This window comes from Palaemon carinicauda, chromosome 28 (assembly GCF_036898095.1).
Source record: "Palaemon carinicauda isolate YSFRI2023 chromosome 28, ASM3689809v2, whole genome shotgun sequence".
NCBI lineage: Eukaryota > Metazoa > Arthropoda > Malacostraca > Decapoda > Palaemonidae > Palaemon > Palaemon carinicauda.
In genome coordinates, this window is record NC_090752.1 from 45175704 (window position 1) to 45193889 (window position 18186).

Genomic DNA, 18186 nt, shown 5'->3' on the forward strand with positions numbered 1-18186 from the left:
ATTAGACTATAGCTAGAGGAAAACCTTGACACCTCACTAAATTAATATATAAATGGAGTATTGATACAGGCCTGAGCAACCTATGTGGTTGTGAGAGATAGCATATGAACGTCTAGGTAAGCACATTCCGAGTTTTAATAGTTATACCTAATTCATACATAGACATTTCCCAATGCTTACCTCAAGGGAAGCATTGGTGCTATTCCTCAAGAGAAGGAAAGATGAAGAAAAGAACAGAGCCAGTCATTCTTATTCATTAATCACAGACTCAGCCCATATGCTACTTGTCCAACAAGGAACCAGAGGTACTCTTAAAGAACTTGTTGTGTAGCCACCACAGGACTGATATAAAACGTATCGAGGCTGGTAGTGGGTGGGGAAGGTTGTCTGACGCTTCCACATGCACGTTTGTAATACTTTCAAAACAGAGAAGTTGTATTTGAAGGCCAGAGATATTCTGATGCCCCTGACATCGTGAGCTCTGAGATGTTGAGCTGGATGAGGGTCAGGATTCACTGCTGAGTCTATAACTGGATGGACACTGTTTCGGAGCATGGAAAGATTGAGGAGATAATCCTCGAGGTACAAGTAGATCTTTCTTCATGGTCCTTACAGAATGATTAGGGGAGATCTTAACACCCCCAAACTTATTTGGAAGTTCTTGAAACCCTTTTGGGAAGGGGACAGGTCTACTGCTAGAAGAGGTACAGTAATATCTTTAGGTACGAGTTTAATCCGTTCCGGGACCGAGCTTGTATTTCAATTTGCTCGTATCTCAGATGAATTTTCCCCATATAAAACAACTAAAAACCAAATTGATCCATTCCCACCCTCTGAAAAAAGCTCTAAAAACAGTATATTACAGAGGAAAAACGTGTTTTTAATGGTTGTAATCAATATCCTACGCTAACAAAATAACAAATAGCTATGAACTGGTTATGAAATGTAACATTATTATGGAGTTCTTACCTTCGAGACACACGGTAGCGGCTAACGGCGGTGTGTGTGGAGGAGGAAGAGGGAGAAAGGACGGGGTGGAGAAAGACTTAACGGCAACACGTTCGGTACGCAACACTTTTGCAACACTACGTAAAATAACCTTAACTTTAAATTCAACTTTAAATTTATCTTAAATGAAATTAGCTTACTGTACACACACTTAAAAATAAAATCGATCGATTTCTGAGTCATGAGCTCTTCCTGATGCTCCTTGACAAGGTCGTTCACGTCTTCCTCGTCTACCTTCAGCCCCATGGACTTTCCAAGAGACACTATTCCATCCATCACAATAGGTTCGGGGTCATCAGGGTCTGTCGTATTGAACCCTTCAAAGTCCCTCTCAGTGACGGAAGCTGGCCACAATTTCTTCCACGCTGAATTAAGAGTTCGTCTTATGACACCCTGCCATGCATCATCAATAATTTTCAAACAATGTACGATATTGAAATGTTCCTTCCAAAATTCCCGAAGTGTGAGATTGGTGTTGTCGGTGATATCGAAGCATTTCTTGAATAAATGCTTCGTGTACAGTTTCTTGAAGTTAGAAATAACTTGTGGGTCCATGGGCTGGAGGAGTGGTGTGGTGTTGGGCGGGAGATAAAGGACCTTGATGAACCTAAATTCATCAAGAATGTCCTTTTCAAGACCAGGAGGGTGACCAAGGGCATTGTCAAGGACCAAGAGACATTTCAATGGCAGGTTTCCCCCCCCCCAAATATTTTTCTGCTGAACCAAAGCACAGATTAACCCATTCTGTGAAAAAATGCCAGGTAACCCAAGCCTTAGCATTAGCGTGCCACATCACTTGCCGGTTTTCTTTCAAGATCCTTTGGCTCTTGAAAGCACGTGGGTTTTCAGTGTTACACTAGCAGTGGCTTGACCTTACAGTCACCGCTGGCATTGGCACACAAGGCTAGAGTTAACCAGTCCTTCATGGGTTTATGGCCCGGTAGCCTCTTCTCCTCTACCGTGATGAAAGTCCTCCTGGTAATTTTCTTCCAAAAAAGGCCAGTTTCATCGCAGTTGAAAACTTGTTGGGGGATGTAGCCATGTTAGGCGATAACCGAGGCAAAGGTTGTGACGAAGTCTGCCGCAGCTTTCACGTCAGAACTTGCTGCTTCCCCATGCCTCACAACCGAGTGTATCCCAGTCAGTTTCTTGAAATTATCCAGCCAGCCACGACTGAATTTGAAGGTTTCTGCTGAAGTCGAAGTCTCCCCTCTCTCGACTGCTTGCTTCCCTTTCAAGTCATCATAGATTCTACTGGCCTCACATATGATCGTCTCGGTCCCGCTATCTCCTGCCAACTGTTTCTCCTTTATCCAGATCAAAAGAAACCTCTCCATCTCGTCGTGAATATCACTACGCAGCATGGAAAGGATGGTTACTCCTTTGGAAGTCTTGGTGCTCTTTATAGCATCCTTCTGCTTGAGGATGGTACATATTGTCGATGTACTCCTCTCATATTGGCGCACCAGCTCAGTCACTCTTACGCCACTCTCATGTTTTGCGATTATTTCATGCTTCATCTCCATCGTCATTATATGCTTTTTCTTTTCACTACCCTTGTTTGCAATCGCTTGCTTTGGACCCATTGTTTATTCCATTAATTATGCACTGATTCATGAAAAAAAAAAAAAAAAAAAAAAAAAAAAGAAAAAAAAAAAAAAAAAATAGGGCCGATGCTCAGAGATAACTTTACGCGACGGAGATCCGACAGGAAAGACCGAGCGATGCTGTCCTCGTGAGCAGCCTCTTGCACACGTGGCCACCTGGCGCCCGCATAGGGAACTACTGTACCTCGTATCTCAAATTTTTCCTCGTATCTCAGAATAAAAATTTGCTGGGACGCTCGTATCTCAAGGTATTACTGTAGTTGTGGAAGCTCTTTCCATAGGCTTAGAGCTCGTCACCAATCGTGAGAGCGGGGCTGAAACGCGTGAAATCAGCCGATTCACGCGTGATAGGGCGAGATTCATGAGCAGATGGATACGTTTCACGAGTGATTGACGGCTAGGGAGGAGGATGGAGCCTTGGGGGCCTCTGTTGTGCTGTAGGGCTACGATCGCTCGCTGGAGGAGGCAAAGGAAGCCTCTGAAGGAGTGAAGCGCGTCGCGTTGGTGAGCGTTGCGTCGGCGGCTGACGCATATGAGAGCGGCGTATAAGCGAGCCCTTAGCTAGAAGATCCCTTTCTGCAAAGGGAGCAAGGGGTAGACAATAAGGAGAACGTCTACAGTACTAGGAGATTGTCGGTCAGGAGATTGTTGTTCAAGCATAGGTCGTCTAGGAGAAGGGCCAGTAGGAGATAGCCAGGTCAGAGAGCGTCGTGTCGATCGTGAGCGTGAGCATCTGCGTCATCCTCATGAAGAGGATCGTATTGTTCGTGAATGTGAACGTCTTCTAGAAGAGCATCGAGATGGTGATGACCTTTGATCTTGTGATTGTGAGCGTTTAGTTCGTGAGTGTGAGCGTCTAGTTCGTGAATGTGAACATTGTCTAGAAAAACTGTCGAGATCGTGATGACCTTCGATCTAGTGATCTGTGGCAACCATTGGAGCGTCGAGAATGACGTCCTGAGGGGGATCGTCGGTAAGGACTTGAAGATGATCAGTCTCGTCCTGGCGATAGGCAAGCTGATGGAGAGCTGGCCATGGGTTGATGATCGTTCATAGGTTTGTGATCCGCAGCAGGCTAGCGTTGCACACACAGGCTGGAGCGTTACCTGTGGGGAGAGAGAAGAGATTGCAGATCGTTAGGTAACAATGAGGTCTGAAGATGGCGAGAGGACTCGTCGTCATCAGGAAGCCATTAGATGGGCGAACGGGAGCGATGACCACAATACCGTTTAGAGGGGCCAGGAGAGGGCGAAAGGTGGATCTCGCAGAGATCCAAGGCGTCAGGTCCAACAGCAGCAGCAACTGGCAAAGGATCTCTCTGCCCTATGCTGAAGGAGCAGAAGCTAAGTTTCCTTGGAAGTGGGTGCAATCATTCCCAGGGACGGCCATCCCTGCAGCACATCTGGAAACAAGAATGGTTCCCTGGCTACAGGAGGTGAAGGTGCTCCTCTAGGGGAAGCAACAATGCTCTGGTACCCATAAGTTGCCCTGGGCTTAATTGGTCTGTGCTCCTACTTGATTGCCCCCCAGAGGACAAGCAAGGAGGAGCTTCGAAGAGAGGTCTAGGGGTACGGGAAGGGGATGTCCGAGGTCTTTTCGTCCCTGAGGAAAACCCTGGGAGGGAGAGATCTCTCTTGGACTTCTCCTTCCTACGACATCCAAACTTTTCTCAATGGACGGCAGGCCCCTCCCAGCACTTATCACAGGGTGAACCCTACTCGCAGAGACAGCCCCTGCAGGTCAGGCACAGTGAATGAGGATCGGTATCTACCGACGAAATGAAGGTGGCGCAGGAGTGCCCTTCAGAACCAGGGCAGGTACGCATGGGAGCATCAGAGAAACAGTCACACACAAAAAAAGAGAAAGATTTGTGCATAAAGTAATAGTCTATATGGCAAGCCATGAGAGGAGAGCGCGCACACGTCCAAACTCTACTAACCGAAAGAAAGAAGTGATGTAGCTCACTGTTGTGTAAGTAGATATAGGTGGCTGCGTACCCCTCAGCCAGCCCCTAACTTCCCAACTACAATATAGTGGTTGGGTAGGGTTGCCACCTCGCATTAAATGTCTTAATGGATAACCTTTCAGCTTTGCCAAAAGATAATCCCTATAAATAACATAAGGTTTGTTAGGGCAAGAAGAAATTGAGCTCTCACCATGTAAACAGCTACAACAGCTCTTACACAAATGAGAACATCTCTGTGACAAAAAGCACAAAATAGAAAGCAATACCAATATATGTTACTCTTAAGTATTATATTAGCATGGAAAACAAATCAGCATGAAGTCCCTAATACGAAAACTTTCGTAAATTGGCGACATAATCCCTATAGAGTACTGTACTTAAAGATATGGGGAAATAAGGGATTTTTGGGAGTTCCACCTTGACAAAACAATTTATTACACTTTTATTATTCTTAATATTAATAATGCATATTCAAATAAAGCTTAAATATTGCAATTATAACAAATCTTCAAACATTTTCCGTTTATCTGAACAAGTTACTATCAAACATTAATATAAAATACATTTATGTTTTCAAAACCTCTTTAGGATGAAAAATATACCACTGATAATTAGCTCATATTAATATAAAAACCTAACCATGCTCTAGCATTTTCTACTCTGAAATGTGAAATAATGAACCTACCCACTATCAGTAATCAAGTTATTTGAAAAAGAAAAAAATATACACAGTAAATCTAGCAAATTACAGTTAGTCAGAATATGAATATTTCTAAAAGCCATGAAAAAAAAACCTGCTTGACATGCTTAACACAATAGACTTAAATCTCTCAACAGAAGTCACTTGATGAAAATGATGTAATTTTCTTTAAAGTATATAATTTTCAAAACCCTTTTTTGTTTTGTTTCATTTGATGATGTCGGCTACCCCCCAAAATTGGGGGAAGTGCCTTGGTATATGTATGTATGTATGTATGTACAAACACAACTTATAGTTAGTCATTTAATTGCCCCACATTCTTCAGTCTGCTTAAAGACAATGACATAGCTGATACTGTTCATGTATGGGTCCATCTGAAGACAATCATTGTGTTATTCAATCCATAAGGCACAATGAATTAAGAGGGATTGAAAAGCAGAAACCAGAATTGTAAGTAATGGGTTTATATGAAACAAATTCCATATAATTTTGTTAAGAAAACCTTCATAGTACTGTTGTAACCCGGTTTACTTTGGTTCAGCTTCCGTCATTTCAGACTGTGTCGGTCACCCTAAAATATTAAATGAAAAAACAAAATTTGTTACATTGTTTTTCTCAAGTTTATGTGGATTTCCATGTCATGAAATAATGATCAATTGTTGTACTTCACATGAAAGCTCATTAATGTAGGTACTGTATCTGGTTTCTGTACATTATAATGATACCAGGTTATGAGAACTTTTTCATGTTAAGTACAGTATGTGTTTAGGAAACATACAGTGAAAACCTGACTTACGTCAGGTCTCTTGGAACCAGTTCATGATATAAGATAGGAAGGATTGAGCTGCTGAACACCCCAAATTTGGCTAATTGAGACATGTAAAATCAACCTGAAGGATCCCTCAAATTAATCTCTGCATCAGAACCCACGTCTCTCAAAGACTTAGGAGATATTGTTTTTGTAACACAAAAACCCTGGTTAATGTAAATATCTACAGAAATATGAAATTATGTATTCTGAGTTACTACATCCACCTTCCACTTCAGACCTGTTAGGTAATACTGTACCCTGGATGGGTAGATCTGTACTGCCAAAGAATACCCCTGAGAATGATACAGAGGAGAGCCATTATTCATTCTTATATGTGACGTGGAACCAATTAACCCTGGGAAGTAAATGTCATGGAAAATGCCATAGTTGATAAATGAAAAATGAGATACCATTCTACATGAGGGAAAATTCCACTCAAATGCAACACATAACTTGGTTGCTTAAGACAAGACCCACAAGGTGACCACTAATGATAAAATTTTTCTACATCCAGGACCACCTAATCTACAAATGAGGACATCTCCAACCAGGATCAGTGTTTGCTCCATTAGCAAAACTCCAGGGAATGGACTGAGAATGAATCAAGAAAGATCCAATTATTTTTTACATTTGCTTTGGAGTATTGTATCTACATTAAAAGTTAAAGACAGAAAATCCATTAAAATGATATTTTCCTTATAAAATAAATTTTTTAATATACTTACCCGGTGAATATATAATAGCTGACGTCTCCGACGGCCCGACAGATTCCAAAAACTCGCGAGCGATCGCCATGAATGTTACGGGTGTGCCCACCAGCGCCGACTATCGGCCAGATACCGCATATACTTCTCAACCACTCCAGTTCTTCTCAGTCTGCTGGGTCTCTATCGGGGAGGAAGGGAGGGCCTTTAATCTTATATATTCACCGGGTAAGTATATTCAAAAATTTATCTTATAAGGAAAATATCATTTTTAAATATTAAACTTAGCCGGTGAATATATAATAGCTGATTCACACCCATGGTGGTGGGTAGAGACCGGTATTAATACAATAAAGGCGTATATGCTCAAGAGTTTTTTGACAAATATTTCATAAAAAACCAACTTAAGTATAGGTACCTGGTAAGGAAGCTGACTCTGATGATTACTCTGCCTCATTAGTCCGCTTTCCTCACGAAGCCCAGCCATCCTCTCAGGATGCTGAAAGACTCCCAGGAGCTGTTATATCCAGGGCGAACACCCCTATAACAGGACCTCATCAATACCCTTAATCTGGGCGCTCTCAAGAAACAACATTTGACCACCCGCCAAATCAAAAAGATTGCGAAAGACTTCCTAGTCTTCCGTTCAACCCAAGACAAGATTAAAAAACATTTCAAAAGAAGATTAAAAGGATATTGGGATTAAGGGAATGTAGTGGTAGAACCCTCACCCACTACTGCACTCGCTGCAACGAATGGACCCAGGGTGTAGCGGTCCTCATAAAGAGTCTGGACGTCTTTTAAGTAAAATGAAGCGAACACTGACTTGCTCCTCCAAAAGGTCGCGTCCATAATACTTCGAAGAGATCTGTTTTGCTTAAAAGCCACCGAAGTTGCTATTGCTCTCACTTCGTGTGTCTTGACCTTAAGCAAACAACGATCTTTCTCATTTAAATGAGAATGTGCCTCCCGGATTAAAAGTCTAATAAAGTACGATAACGCATTTTTAGACATGGGCAATGAGGGCTTCTTAACAGAGCAACATAAGGCCTCAGAACCACCTCGTATTGGTTTAGTTCGAGCTAAGTAAAACTTAAGAGCTCTAATGGGGCACAGCACTCTTTCAACTTCATTACCTACGATTTCTGACAGACTAGGTATTTCAAAAGATTTAGGCCAAGGACGAGAAGGCAGTTCGTTCTTGGCCAAAAAACCAAGTTGAAGAGAACATATAGCTTTATTCGTAGAGAAGCCGATGTTCTTACTAAAAGCATGGATCTCACTGACCCTTTTAGCCGAAGCCAAGCTCACCAAAAAAAGTGTCTTGAGGGTGAGATCCTTCAGGGAGGCTGAATGTAATGGCTCAAACCTGTCTGACATTAGGAACTGCAGGACCACGTCTAAGTTCCAAGCAGGAGTTGACATACGACGCTCCTTAGAGGTCTCGAAAGACTTAAGGAGGTCTTGGAGATCTTTGTTATTTGACAGATCCAAGCCTCTATGTCTGAAAACAGAAGCCAACATGCTCCTGTAGCCTTTAATGGTGGGAGCAGAGAGGGAGCGAACATTTCTCAGATGCAGGAGAAAGTCCGCAATTTGCGCTACAGAGGTACTGGAAGAGGAAATAGAGGAGGACTTGCACCACTCTCTAAAGACCTCCCACTTCGACTGGTAGACCTTGATAGTAGATGATCTCCTAGCCCTCGCGATCGCTCTGGCTGCCTCCTTCGAAAATCCTCGAGCTCTTGAGAGTCTTTCGATAGTCTGAAGGCAGTCAAACGAAGCGCGGGGAGGCTTTGATGAAGTCTCCTTACGTGAGGCTGCCGTAAGAGATCCATCCGTAAGGGCAGACTCCTTGGGACGTCTACCAGCCATAGAAGTACCTCTGTGAACCACTCTCTCGCGGGCCAGAGGGGAGCAACCAACGTCAACCTTGTCCCTTCGTGAGAGGTGAACTTCTGTAACACCTTGTTGATGATCTTGAACGGCGGAAATGCGTAAGCGTCCAGGTGAGACCAGTCCAACAGAAAGGCATCTATGTGGGCCGCCTCTGGATCTGGGACTGGAGAGCAATAAGTTGGGAGCCTTTTGGTCAGCGAGGTTGCAAAGAGGTCTATGGTGGGCTGACCCCAAGTCATCCAAAGACTCTTGCACACATCCTTGTGGAGGGTCCATTCTGTAGGGATCACCTGACCTCTCCGACTGAGACAGTCCTCCAAGACGTTCAATTTCCCTTGGACGAACCTTGTCAACAGTGAGATGCCTCGATCTTTTGACCAGATGAGGAGGTCCCTTGCGATGACGAACAGAGCGTGGGAGTGAGTGCCTCCTTGCTTGGAGATGTACGCCAAGGCCGTGGTGTTGTCCGTATTCACTTCTACCACCTTGTTTCGAAGTAGACTCTCGAAACTCGTCAGTGCTAAGTGAACAGCCAACAGCTCCTTGCAGTTGATGTGAAGGCTCCTCTGATCTGTCGTCCAAAGACCCGAACATTCCAGACTGTCCAGAGTCGCTCCCCAACCCAAATCCGACGCGTCTGAAAATAACACGTGGTTTGGGTTTCTTGACTGCCAGGGACAGACCTTCTCGAAGACGTATATTGCTGTCCCACCAGCTCAGGCAAGTCTTGACTGGTTCAGAGATCGGGATCGAGACCGCCTCCAAAGTTTTGTCCTTGTTCCAATGGGAGTCTAAATGGAACTGGAGAGGGCGAAGGTGAAGTCTCCCTAGAGAGATAAACTGTTCTAGGGATGAAAGCGTCCCTAGGAGGCTCATCCAACTTCTCACAGAGCAATGGTCTTTCTCTATCCTGGTGGCAGACGGAAAAGCCCGAAAAGCTAGACTCTGTATCTCCATCCCCAAATAGAGAATCGTTTGGGAGGGAGTCAGCTGAGACTTCTCTATGTTCACCAACAGGCCCAACTCCTTTGCAAGATCCAACGTCCATTGAAGGTCCTGCAGACAGCGATGACGGGACGACGCTCTGAGCAGCCAGTCGTCCAGGTACAGGGAGGCTCGAATCCCCGACAAATGTAGAAAATTTGCTACATTTCTCATGAGCCTCGTAAAAACAAGAGGAGCAGGGCTGAGGCCGAAGCACAGTGCTCGGAATTGGTACACCACATTCCTGTATACAAACCTCAGATACGGTTGAGAATCCGGGTGTATAGGAATGTGGAAGTGCGCATCCTGCAGGTCGAGAGAGACCATCCAGTCTCCCTCTCTGACTGCTGCTAGAACGGATTTGGTGGTCTCCATCGTAAATTTTGTTTTGACAACAAAAACGTTGAGAGCACTGACATCCAGCACCAGCCTCCAACCTCCTGTATGCTTTGGAACTAGGAAGAGATGGTTGTAAAACCCTGGTGATTGAAGGTCCGAGACTTTCACCACCGCTCCCTTCTCTAGCAACTGAGACACCTGCAGATGTAGTGCCTGTCTCTTTGACTCCTCTCGATACCTGGGAGAGAGGTCTATAGGGACTTTTACTAGAGGAGGTCTCCGTACAAAAGGTATTTTGTACCCCTCCTTTAGCAACAAAACAGACTCCCGGTCTGCACCCCTCTTCTCCCAGGCCTGCCAGAAGTTGGTTAATCTGGCCCCTACCGCTGTCTGAGGACGTGGGCAGTCAGACTCTGCCACGGGAGGACTTAGATCCTCTCCTCTTACCTCTCTTCTATCGGCACGAGCGCCTCCCTTACTGGGAGCTCTGCCACGAAAGGGCGGGATAAATCTCGTCGCTGGAGTATCAAACTTAGGTCTAACGACATAAGAGGATGAAGGAGCAGCCTTACGCGCTGACGTAGCCATCAAGTCATGGGTATCCTTTTGTACTAGAGACGCTGCGATATCCTTAATCAACTGCTGTGGGAACAAGGCAGACGATAACGGCGCAAAGAGTAGCTCTGACCTTTGACAGGGAGTTACTCCTGCAGACAGGAATGAACAAAGAGTCTCCCTCTTCTTAAGGACACCTGCCGTAAACGTAGCAGCGAGTTCATTAGAGCCATCACGGATAGCTTTGTCCATGCAGGACATAATTTGCACAGATACATCACGGTCGGCTGAAGAGATCTTCCTGCTCAAGGCTCCCAGCGACCAATCCAAGAAGTTAAAACTTCAAAGGCCCTATAAACCCCTTTGAGGAGATGATCAAGGTCCGAAGAGGACCAGCAAACTTTTGAGCGTCTCATGGCCAGACGACGGGGAGAGTCTACGAGGCTTGAGAAGTCTCCCTGGGCAGAGGCAGGTACCCCCAAGCCGAGAACTTCTCCTGTGTCATACCAGACGCTCGCTCGAGAAGCCAGTTTAAAAGGGGGAAAAGCAAAGGCTGTCTTCCCCAAACTCCTCCTGGTCATCAACCAGTCGCCTAGTAAACGCAAAGCTCTCTTAAAAGAGCGAGAGAGCACTAGCTTAGTAAACGACGGCGTCGAAGCAGCTAGGCCCAGCGTGAACTCTGATGGAGGCGAACGAGGAGCAGCAGTCACAAAATGGTCAGGAAAAAGTTCCTTAAAAATCAGCATGATCTTTTTAAAATCAAGAGAGGGCTGAGCAACTTTAGGCTCCTCTCCATCTGAAAAAGTCCCCAAAGGCATATCAGTTGGAAGGGGATCAGCGACTTCCTCATCCGACGGAACTTCGTCCGACAACTGCCGAGTCTCGTGATACGGAGAGACATGCCGAGGAGGCAACGCTTGACAGGCAACGGAGCAGCAGCAACAGCTGAGGAAACGACGTCACGCCGCGCTGCAAAGACTGAAAATCTTGTGACTGACAAACAACAACAGCTTGAGTTGATTGTCGTTCGACATCACGTCGAGACTGCACTGACTGCAGGGTCTGAGCAGGCAAAACAACTTCCGACTGCGGCGACACACGCTCAACGTCACGTCGAGGCAACGGAGTCGGTCGGCGAACGTCGGTGCGAGGCTGCGGTGGCAGCTGCTGAACGTCAGTCCGAGACTGTAGCAAAGGGGGTTCCACGTCACGTGACTGACGTGAATGACGAGGAACACGACTAGCATCGCGTTTCAAAGCACTAGAAACGTTAGCACTAACATCAAACGGACGAGAAAACACTCGTTTAGGCGGCTGAAGGCCAGAGTCACGTTCATCGCACTGGCGAATCGCAAGCAAAGGATCATCGTGAACCTGTTCATGCTCATAATCTTCCATAAGGGAGGAAAGCTTAGACTGCATGTCCCGCAGGACAACCCACTTCGGGTCAACGGGAGTCGGAACGGTCCGTGATGTCGGTAACGTCTGCGCTGGCAAAACATTGCCTCTACCGAGACCCTAGGACTCCGTGTTACGCTTTCGCTTAACAGGCGAACAGTCATCCGATGACTGCAAGTGGTCAGAGCTGCCCCAATGGCTACAGCCAGGACGCTGGACCTGTCCTGAAGGGACTGACTTGCGCTTTAAGGGCCTAGATACCTTGCGCCAAGGTTTCTTATGCGACAAGTCATCGGAGGACGAGGAGAACTTAGTCTCACCCGTCTTATGGTAAGGACGTTCTTGACGAGAAACGTCTGATACCAAAGAGGGAACGTCTGTACGCTGGTTTACACCTCTCGCCCCCTTAAGTCCTACGACATTACTTCTCCCTGGTGCAGGGGAGCCTGAAAGAGGTCTCGGACTAGGGGAGCGACAAGCACAAACGGACGAACCCTCGGTCGCAACACTAAACACATTTTGCGCACTTTTCACTTTACCACTTAGATTTTCTGCTTTACCACTCTGACACTTCAACAACTTAACATCTGACATAAGTTGGTTTCTGTCCGAGGCTAAGGACTCAACCTTTTCACCTAATGCTTGAATCGCTAAAAACATATCCCGCATAGACGGTTCATGAGTGCTAGCTGGGGGTTCAGGAACAACCACTACAGGGGAAGGATTAGGTTCAGGGGCATGGGAGGAGGAAAATTCCAAAGATCTAGGTGAGCTTCTCCTCACCCTATCTCTTTCGAGCTTACGAGTATACTTTTCATACTCAAGCCACTCAAATTCCGACAAGACCACGCACTCCTCACACCGATCTCCTAATTGGCAGGATTTACCCCGGCAATTAGAACAAACAGTATGAGGGTCGATAGAGGCCTTGGGAAGACGTTTGTTACATTCTCTCGCACACTTGCGATATACAGGAGAAGGGTCAGCCATTTTGAACAACCAGAGAAAATCCAAGTCAAAGCCAATTTCATCAACAAGAAACACAAGCCAAAAAAGGGTTTCAAGAGTTTTATTGAAGAATCACACCAACACAGCGAAAGCCAATAAAACAACCAAAACAAAGTACTTCACCAATTCGGTAGAAAACTCGAGGTCTAAAGCGAGCGGAACCAACGTTGTCGGCGAGACCGACAGAGAAGAACTGGAGTGGTTGAGAAGTATATGTGGTATCTGGCTGATAGTCGGCGCTGGTGGGCACACCCGCAACCTTCATGGCGATCGCTCGCGAGTTTTTGGAATATGTCGGGCCGTCGGAGACGTCAGCTTTTATATATTCACTGGCTAAGTTTAATATTTAAAATACAAAATTGAAGAAAACATACCAATATGAAATTCTCATAAATGAAATTTTTTTACTGTTAAATTTTTCCACAAGCAGTCTCAAGTTGAATTAACTAGCACTAAGACAATACACTGTACCTCAAAATACATAACAAAGAATTAATGTACCGTATTCATAACCAAAGGTATGACAAAATGAACAAACCACCAAAATGAAAGCCGGTTCACTATTTCGATGAAAAGTAATTATGCAATACCACCAAAATTATTAAAGCCAAATTTCCTCATTATATATAAAAAAAATAACTAAGAAACTGTTAAAATACAGAAAGCAGTTTCAAGTTACCAGAGAATCAGACTTCAGCTAACTTTAAGGGTACAAATTAGCTTATTATATACTGGCTACATCATAAATATTAACATTAAAATTATGAATGTACCAAAGACAAACCCAAATGTATGGAATAAATGCTATCAGAAACTATAACTTGATGCTTGTCACTTCAAACCAATAAAAATTGTAGTACTTGCATACAGTATATTCTTAGTTAACTACTGTAAAAAAAAAAAAAATTATTTGTAAGCTGACCGCCAGTTTATTTCTCTTAATGGTAAAAAAACCATGGGACAGAAACTAACCTATAAAGAATAAACTTTCTTTACCAAATAAGTGCCATTAAAGTAAATTAGCACCTGAACACTTTGAAGCATGGTGTGCACATATGCACAGCCACACAAAATTTCAACATGTTCTTTCCCTGAACTTCGAGACCCACCCGGGCATGGACAATACCAACTGACTGATGTTACTTTTATCCTTTAAAATGGGATTAAAGTATCAGGGACAATTTAGGGACTCATAAAATAGCTAATTACTAATAATACGCTCTGTGAAAAAAATAGAGATTGCTAATATTATACAAAAGAAACAATATATAATCATACATTTAACACTGACATGAACATTATTAGTACCTATTGATATGGTTCCTCAGTCTTACATCACTCTAAAGTCAAGAAAAAAGAGCGACATTGATTCTAAAGCATTTACTATTATAACATGACACAACTACTGTAGTACCACATAAAAATATTACATACTGTACATCATGCCATTGAACAGGTGTCAAAAGTGAATAGTGAGATGCTACTTACATTCATATTCAATGAAAAAAGCAATATTTTCAGCAATTACATTGGGATAATGAACCCGGAGGAGCAATAGCATAGATAAAACAATCAAGTAGCCAGAAACACCAATATTCATTCTCAATACACAATGTTAAATATGGGTAAAGCAGAAAAGGATTTCTTCATAACAGATTCAAAATTGATTTTAAATAATACGGGCAAATCTCCAATAGTAACAGAAGCTAACAAGATACTCTACGGCTGGAGGGCTTGAAAAACTATTACTGGTCAAAAGTTCGCTTGAGGATAAGTGTATGAATTGTTTAATACTTATTATTGAATTTCAAGGCTTTACACCAATGAAACTTAGAAATGTACCAAGTTACTGCATTAAGTTAAAGTTTTACAATGTTATAAATGAACAAGATTAGTAAATATAATTAGGACAAGAAAAAAACTAGGGATCTTCAAAACACCATCCTGTGGACAAGCAAAAACCTTTCTACTTCCGACTGGTCATGGGACTTGACATACTGTACAACAATAAAAGGGCAAAATGGAAATCAAACTTACACATGTCACTACTAGAGGCTTCGGGAGCTGCGGAATAAACAAAATTAACATGTGTTCAAGGAAGTCAATATTAGTGAATGTCAATGCTATTTACTCTGAATTACAAATAAAATTACTAATCAGAATTTACAAATCTTGCAACATTCAAAATCAAAATGAGTTATATTTCCCCAGGGTTAACAAGCATAAATTTCCCAAAAATGTCTCCTTGGGATACGGTATATACATTACAATGAAAAATAACTCACAGGGTGAAAAAAAATTCATAAGCAAACATCTACATAAGATATCTAACACATAAGACAACAAATGGTATAGATGATAAATGCACAACACTGACATTTATACTACAATGCAAATTTACCTGCTGAGTCATAAGACAAAAGTGTGCTTAACCCCAATCACTATACTGAACATCACAATGCAAACAGCTTATTAAAATCCCTTTTCTATGAAATGTAAGTCTAAGCAAATGCATGTTGTTGTACCATCAAGGAATGCTGTCAAGTGATGAAACTGGAATGACGTTTCACTCGTCATTAGCATCGCTACAGTATCTTCAACCTGGGATTTGGTAAAATACTACACATAATAACTAATTTATCTAAAGGTTATAATGAAGGAGAACCGTTAAACCATGCCAAATGCCTGTAAGGGTTATGGATGAATTTCATTATTTTTCCACCATCAGAGTAACAATCCTCGTTATCAAATATAACTTTGAACATAATTCCCTCAATACCTGCTGGGTTGTCTGATTTTTCTAATCTAAATTTGCCTAAAAGATGGAATTTTACAAAGAAAAAATAGGACTTCCATACAACATACAGTATAGCCTTTTTGAGGATAAAAACATCTGAAACCTTTCATTTCAAGGGGCATTGGTCATCAAAACAGACAAGGTTTTTGATATGCTGAAGGCAATACAGTAGCCAGATTATTCAAGAGAGTCAATGAGAGCACCGTAACATACACAAAAACACACACACACAATATAAATATATATATATATATATATATATATATATATATATATATATATATATATATATATATATATATATATATATATATATATATATATATATATATATATATATATATATATATATATATATATATATATATATATATATATATATATATATATATATATATATATACATATACATATATATCAGGGTTAAAAAATTATTTTTTTCTAAAAAAAAAAAAAAATAATGAAAAGAAAATATTAATTTGATTGAAATCAGATGTTTTTTTAATTAAAATCATGTTTTTCAATAATACTTCTTTCCAGCTCCTAATTACTGTATTTGTTTAAGTGTTAAGAGGGTTTTTATAATATCAAACTTGATCAATGTTAAATGAAACCATAGTTTAATATACATTTCTCAAGAAGAGTTTTTCTCATAAAAAAACAGAATTCATACCAATAATTTAATCGGAGCAGTCAAGTTGTAGTAAAGCAGCCATCAAACAAAAATACAAATTTACTGTACAGCAATATTATCTTAACATACAGTGCACAGTAAGAAATAAAACTAATAACATATTAAGGATTTCTCCATGAGCGTGCTGTACAGTAATGCCTCACAACACAAAATTAATTCATTCCGGAGTGGCTTTCCTTTTATGAAAATTCACGTTACGAGACCAATTTTACATGTAAATTGCCTTTCAGGGTGACAAAAAAAAAAACAACAAAAAAACAGTCATCACCTACACTTGAATAACTTTTGAAATAAATAATCAATTCCTTTTATTTTTCAGATTTATCAAGAAAAATTAATGTTCTAAGAGTCTACCAAATTTAACCTTCGAGATGCCATGGACTACTGAGGACAAGACATTTATAGTTGAGGCATATTTTCGGTGTGTCAGACTTCCTTGACAATGTCTGGTTTTCGGACGAGGCCCATTTTCTGTTGTCAGGTCACGTGAACTAGAAGAACAATATCTTCTGGGGTAGCACACCCCCTAAGCACTGTCTGCAAAGGGCATTACACTTGGTGAAGTGCACTGCCTGGGTCGTCATCTCCAAACATGGCATCATTGGACCATTCTGGTTCGAGAATGACAACGAGCGGTCTGTGACTATCGATACCGTGCGATATGTCCAGGTGCTTGGCAAGTTCTGGACAGCACTTGGTTGACGGAGAGGAGTCATCAGGATCCTCCAGTGGTTCCAGCACGATGGTGCCACCCCCACACTTCAAACGAATCATTGGCATGGCTACAGCAGCGTTTCCCAGACCGACTGATTAGCTGCAGGTGTGACCGCGAGTGGTCGCCGCATTCACCAGACCTGAACCCCCCCAGATTTTCATCTCTGGGGATACCTTAAGGACAGGGTATATGGAAACCACCCCCAGACTATCCCTGACCTGAAGGCAGCAATCTCAGCAGCAATAAGAGTGATCCCAAGGGAGGAATACTGGAGAGTCACCGAGAACTTTGCCCACCAGATCCAAATGTGCCTGCAGCGCCGGGTAGCTCATTTGGAGCACATTTTGAAGAGCCAGTGAAACAAAGAGTTTTTGTTGTACAAACTTGAAACTTTGGAGATGTCTGCTACACAGGCTTGACTTAATGCAACTAAAGTTTTGTGTCGATCTAAATAAAATTTTGGAAGTTATTCGTTTTTTGGTGATGACCGTTTTTTTTTGTGTCACCCTACAACTAGATCCAAACTCTACAAAATCACCACATTAGATTTTATCATAAAGCTTCAGTATAACCACAATGATACTCTACAGCCAAATATATTTTAACCATTCAATATACCTAAACTAACTGTTAATACCTGTAAATTCAGTAATTATAATGCAATAATAAATGGAAAATACTACAATACATACAGTACAATACTGTACAGCCACCCGTTGAGATACTACCACTAGAGAGTTATGGGGTCTTTTGACTGGCCCGATAGTACTACATTGGATCCTTCTCTCTGGTTACGGTTCATTTTCCCTTTGCCTACATACACACTGAATAGTCTGGCATATTCTTTACATATTCTCCTCTATCCTCATACACCTGACAACACAGATTACCAAACAATTCTTCATCACCCAAGGGGTTACTGCACTGTAATTGTTCAGTGCCACTTTCCTCTTGGTAAGGGTAGAAGAGACTCTTTAGCTATGGTAAGCAGCTCTTCTAGG

At 42.3% G+C, this 18186-nt stretch overlaps 1 protein-coding gene across 1 annotated transcript in view; it reads right to left on the bottom strand.

Moving 5' to 3' along the window:
- LOC137621551 (calcium homeostasis endoplasmic reticulum protein-like) overlaps positions 1–18186 on the bottom strand; it is a 55869-nt gene that overhangs the window by 21386 nt on the left and 16297 nt on the right. The window contains exon 5 of the mRNA XM_068351941.1: positions 15017–15043. Within this exon, the coding sequence (XP_068208042.1) occupies positions 15017–15043 (27 nt within the window). The remainder of the gene's footprint in view (positions 1–15016; positions 15044–18186) is intronic.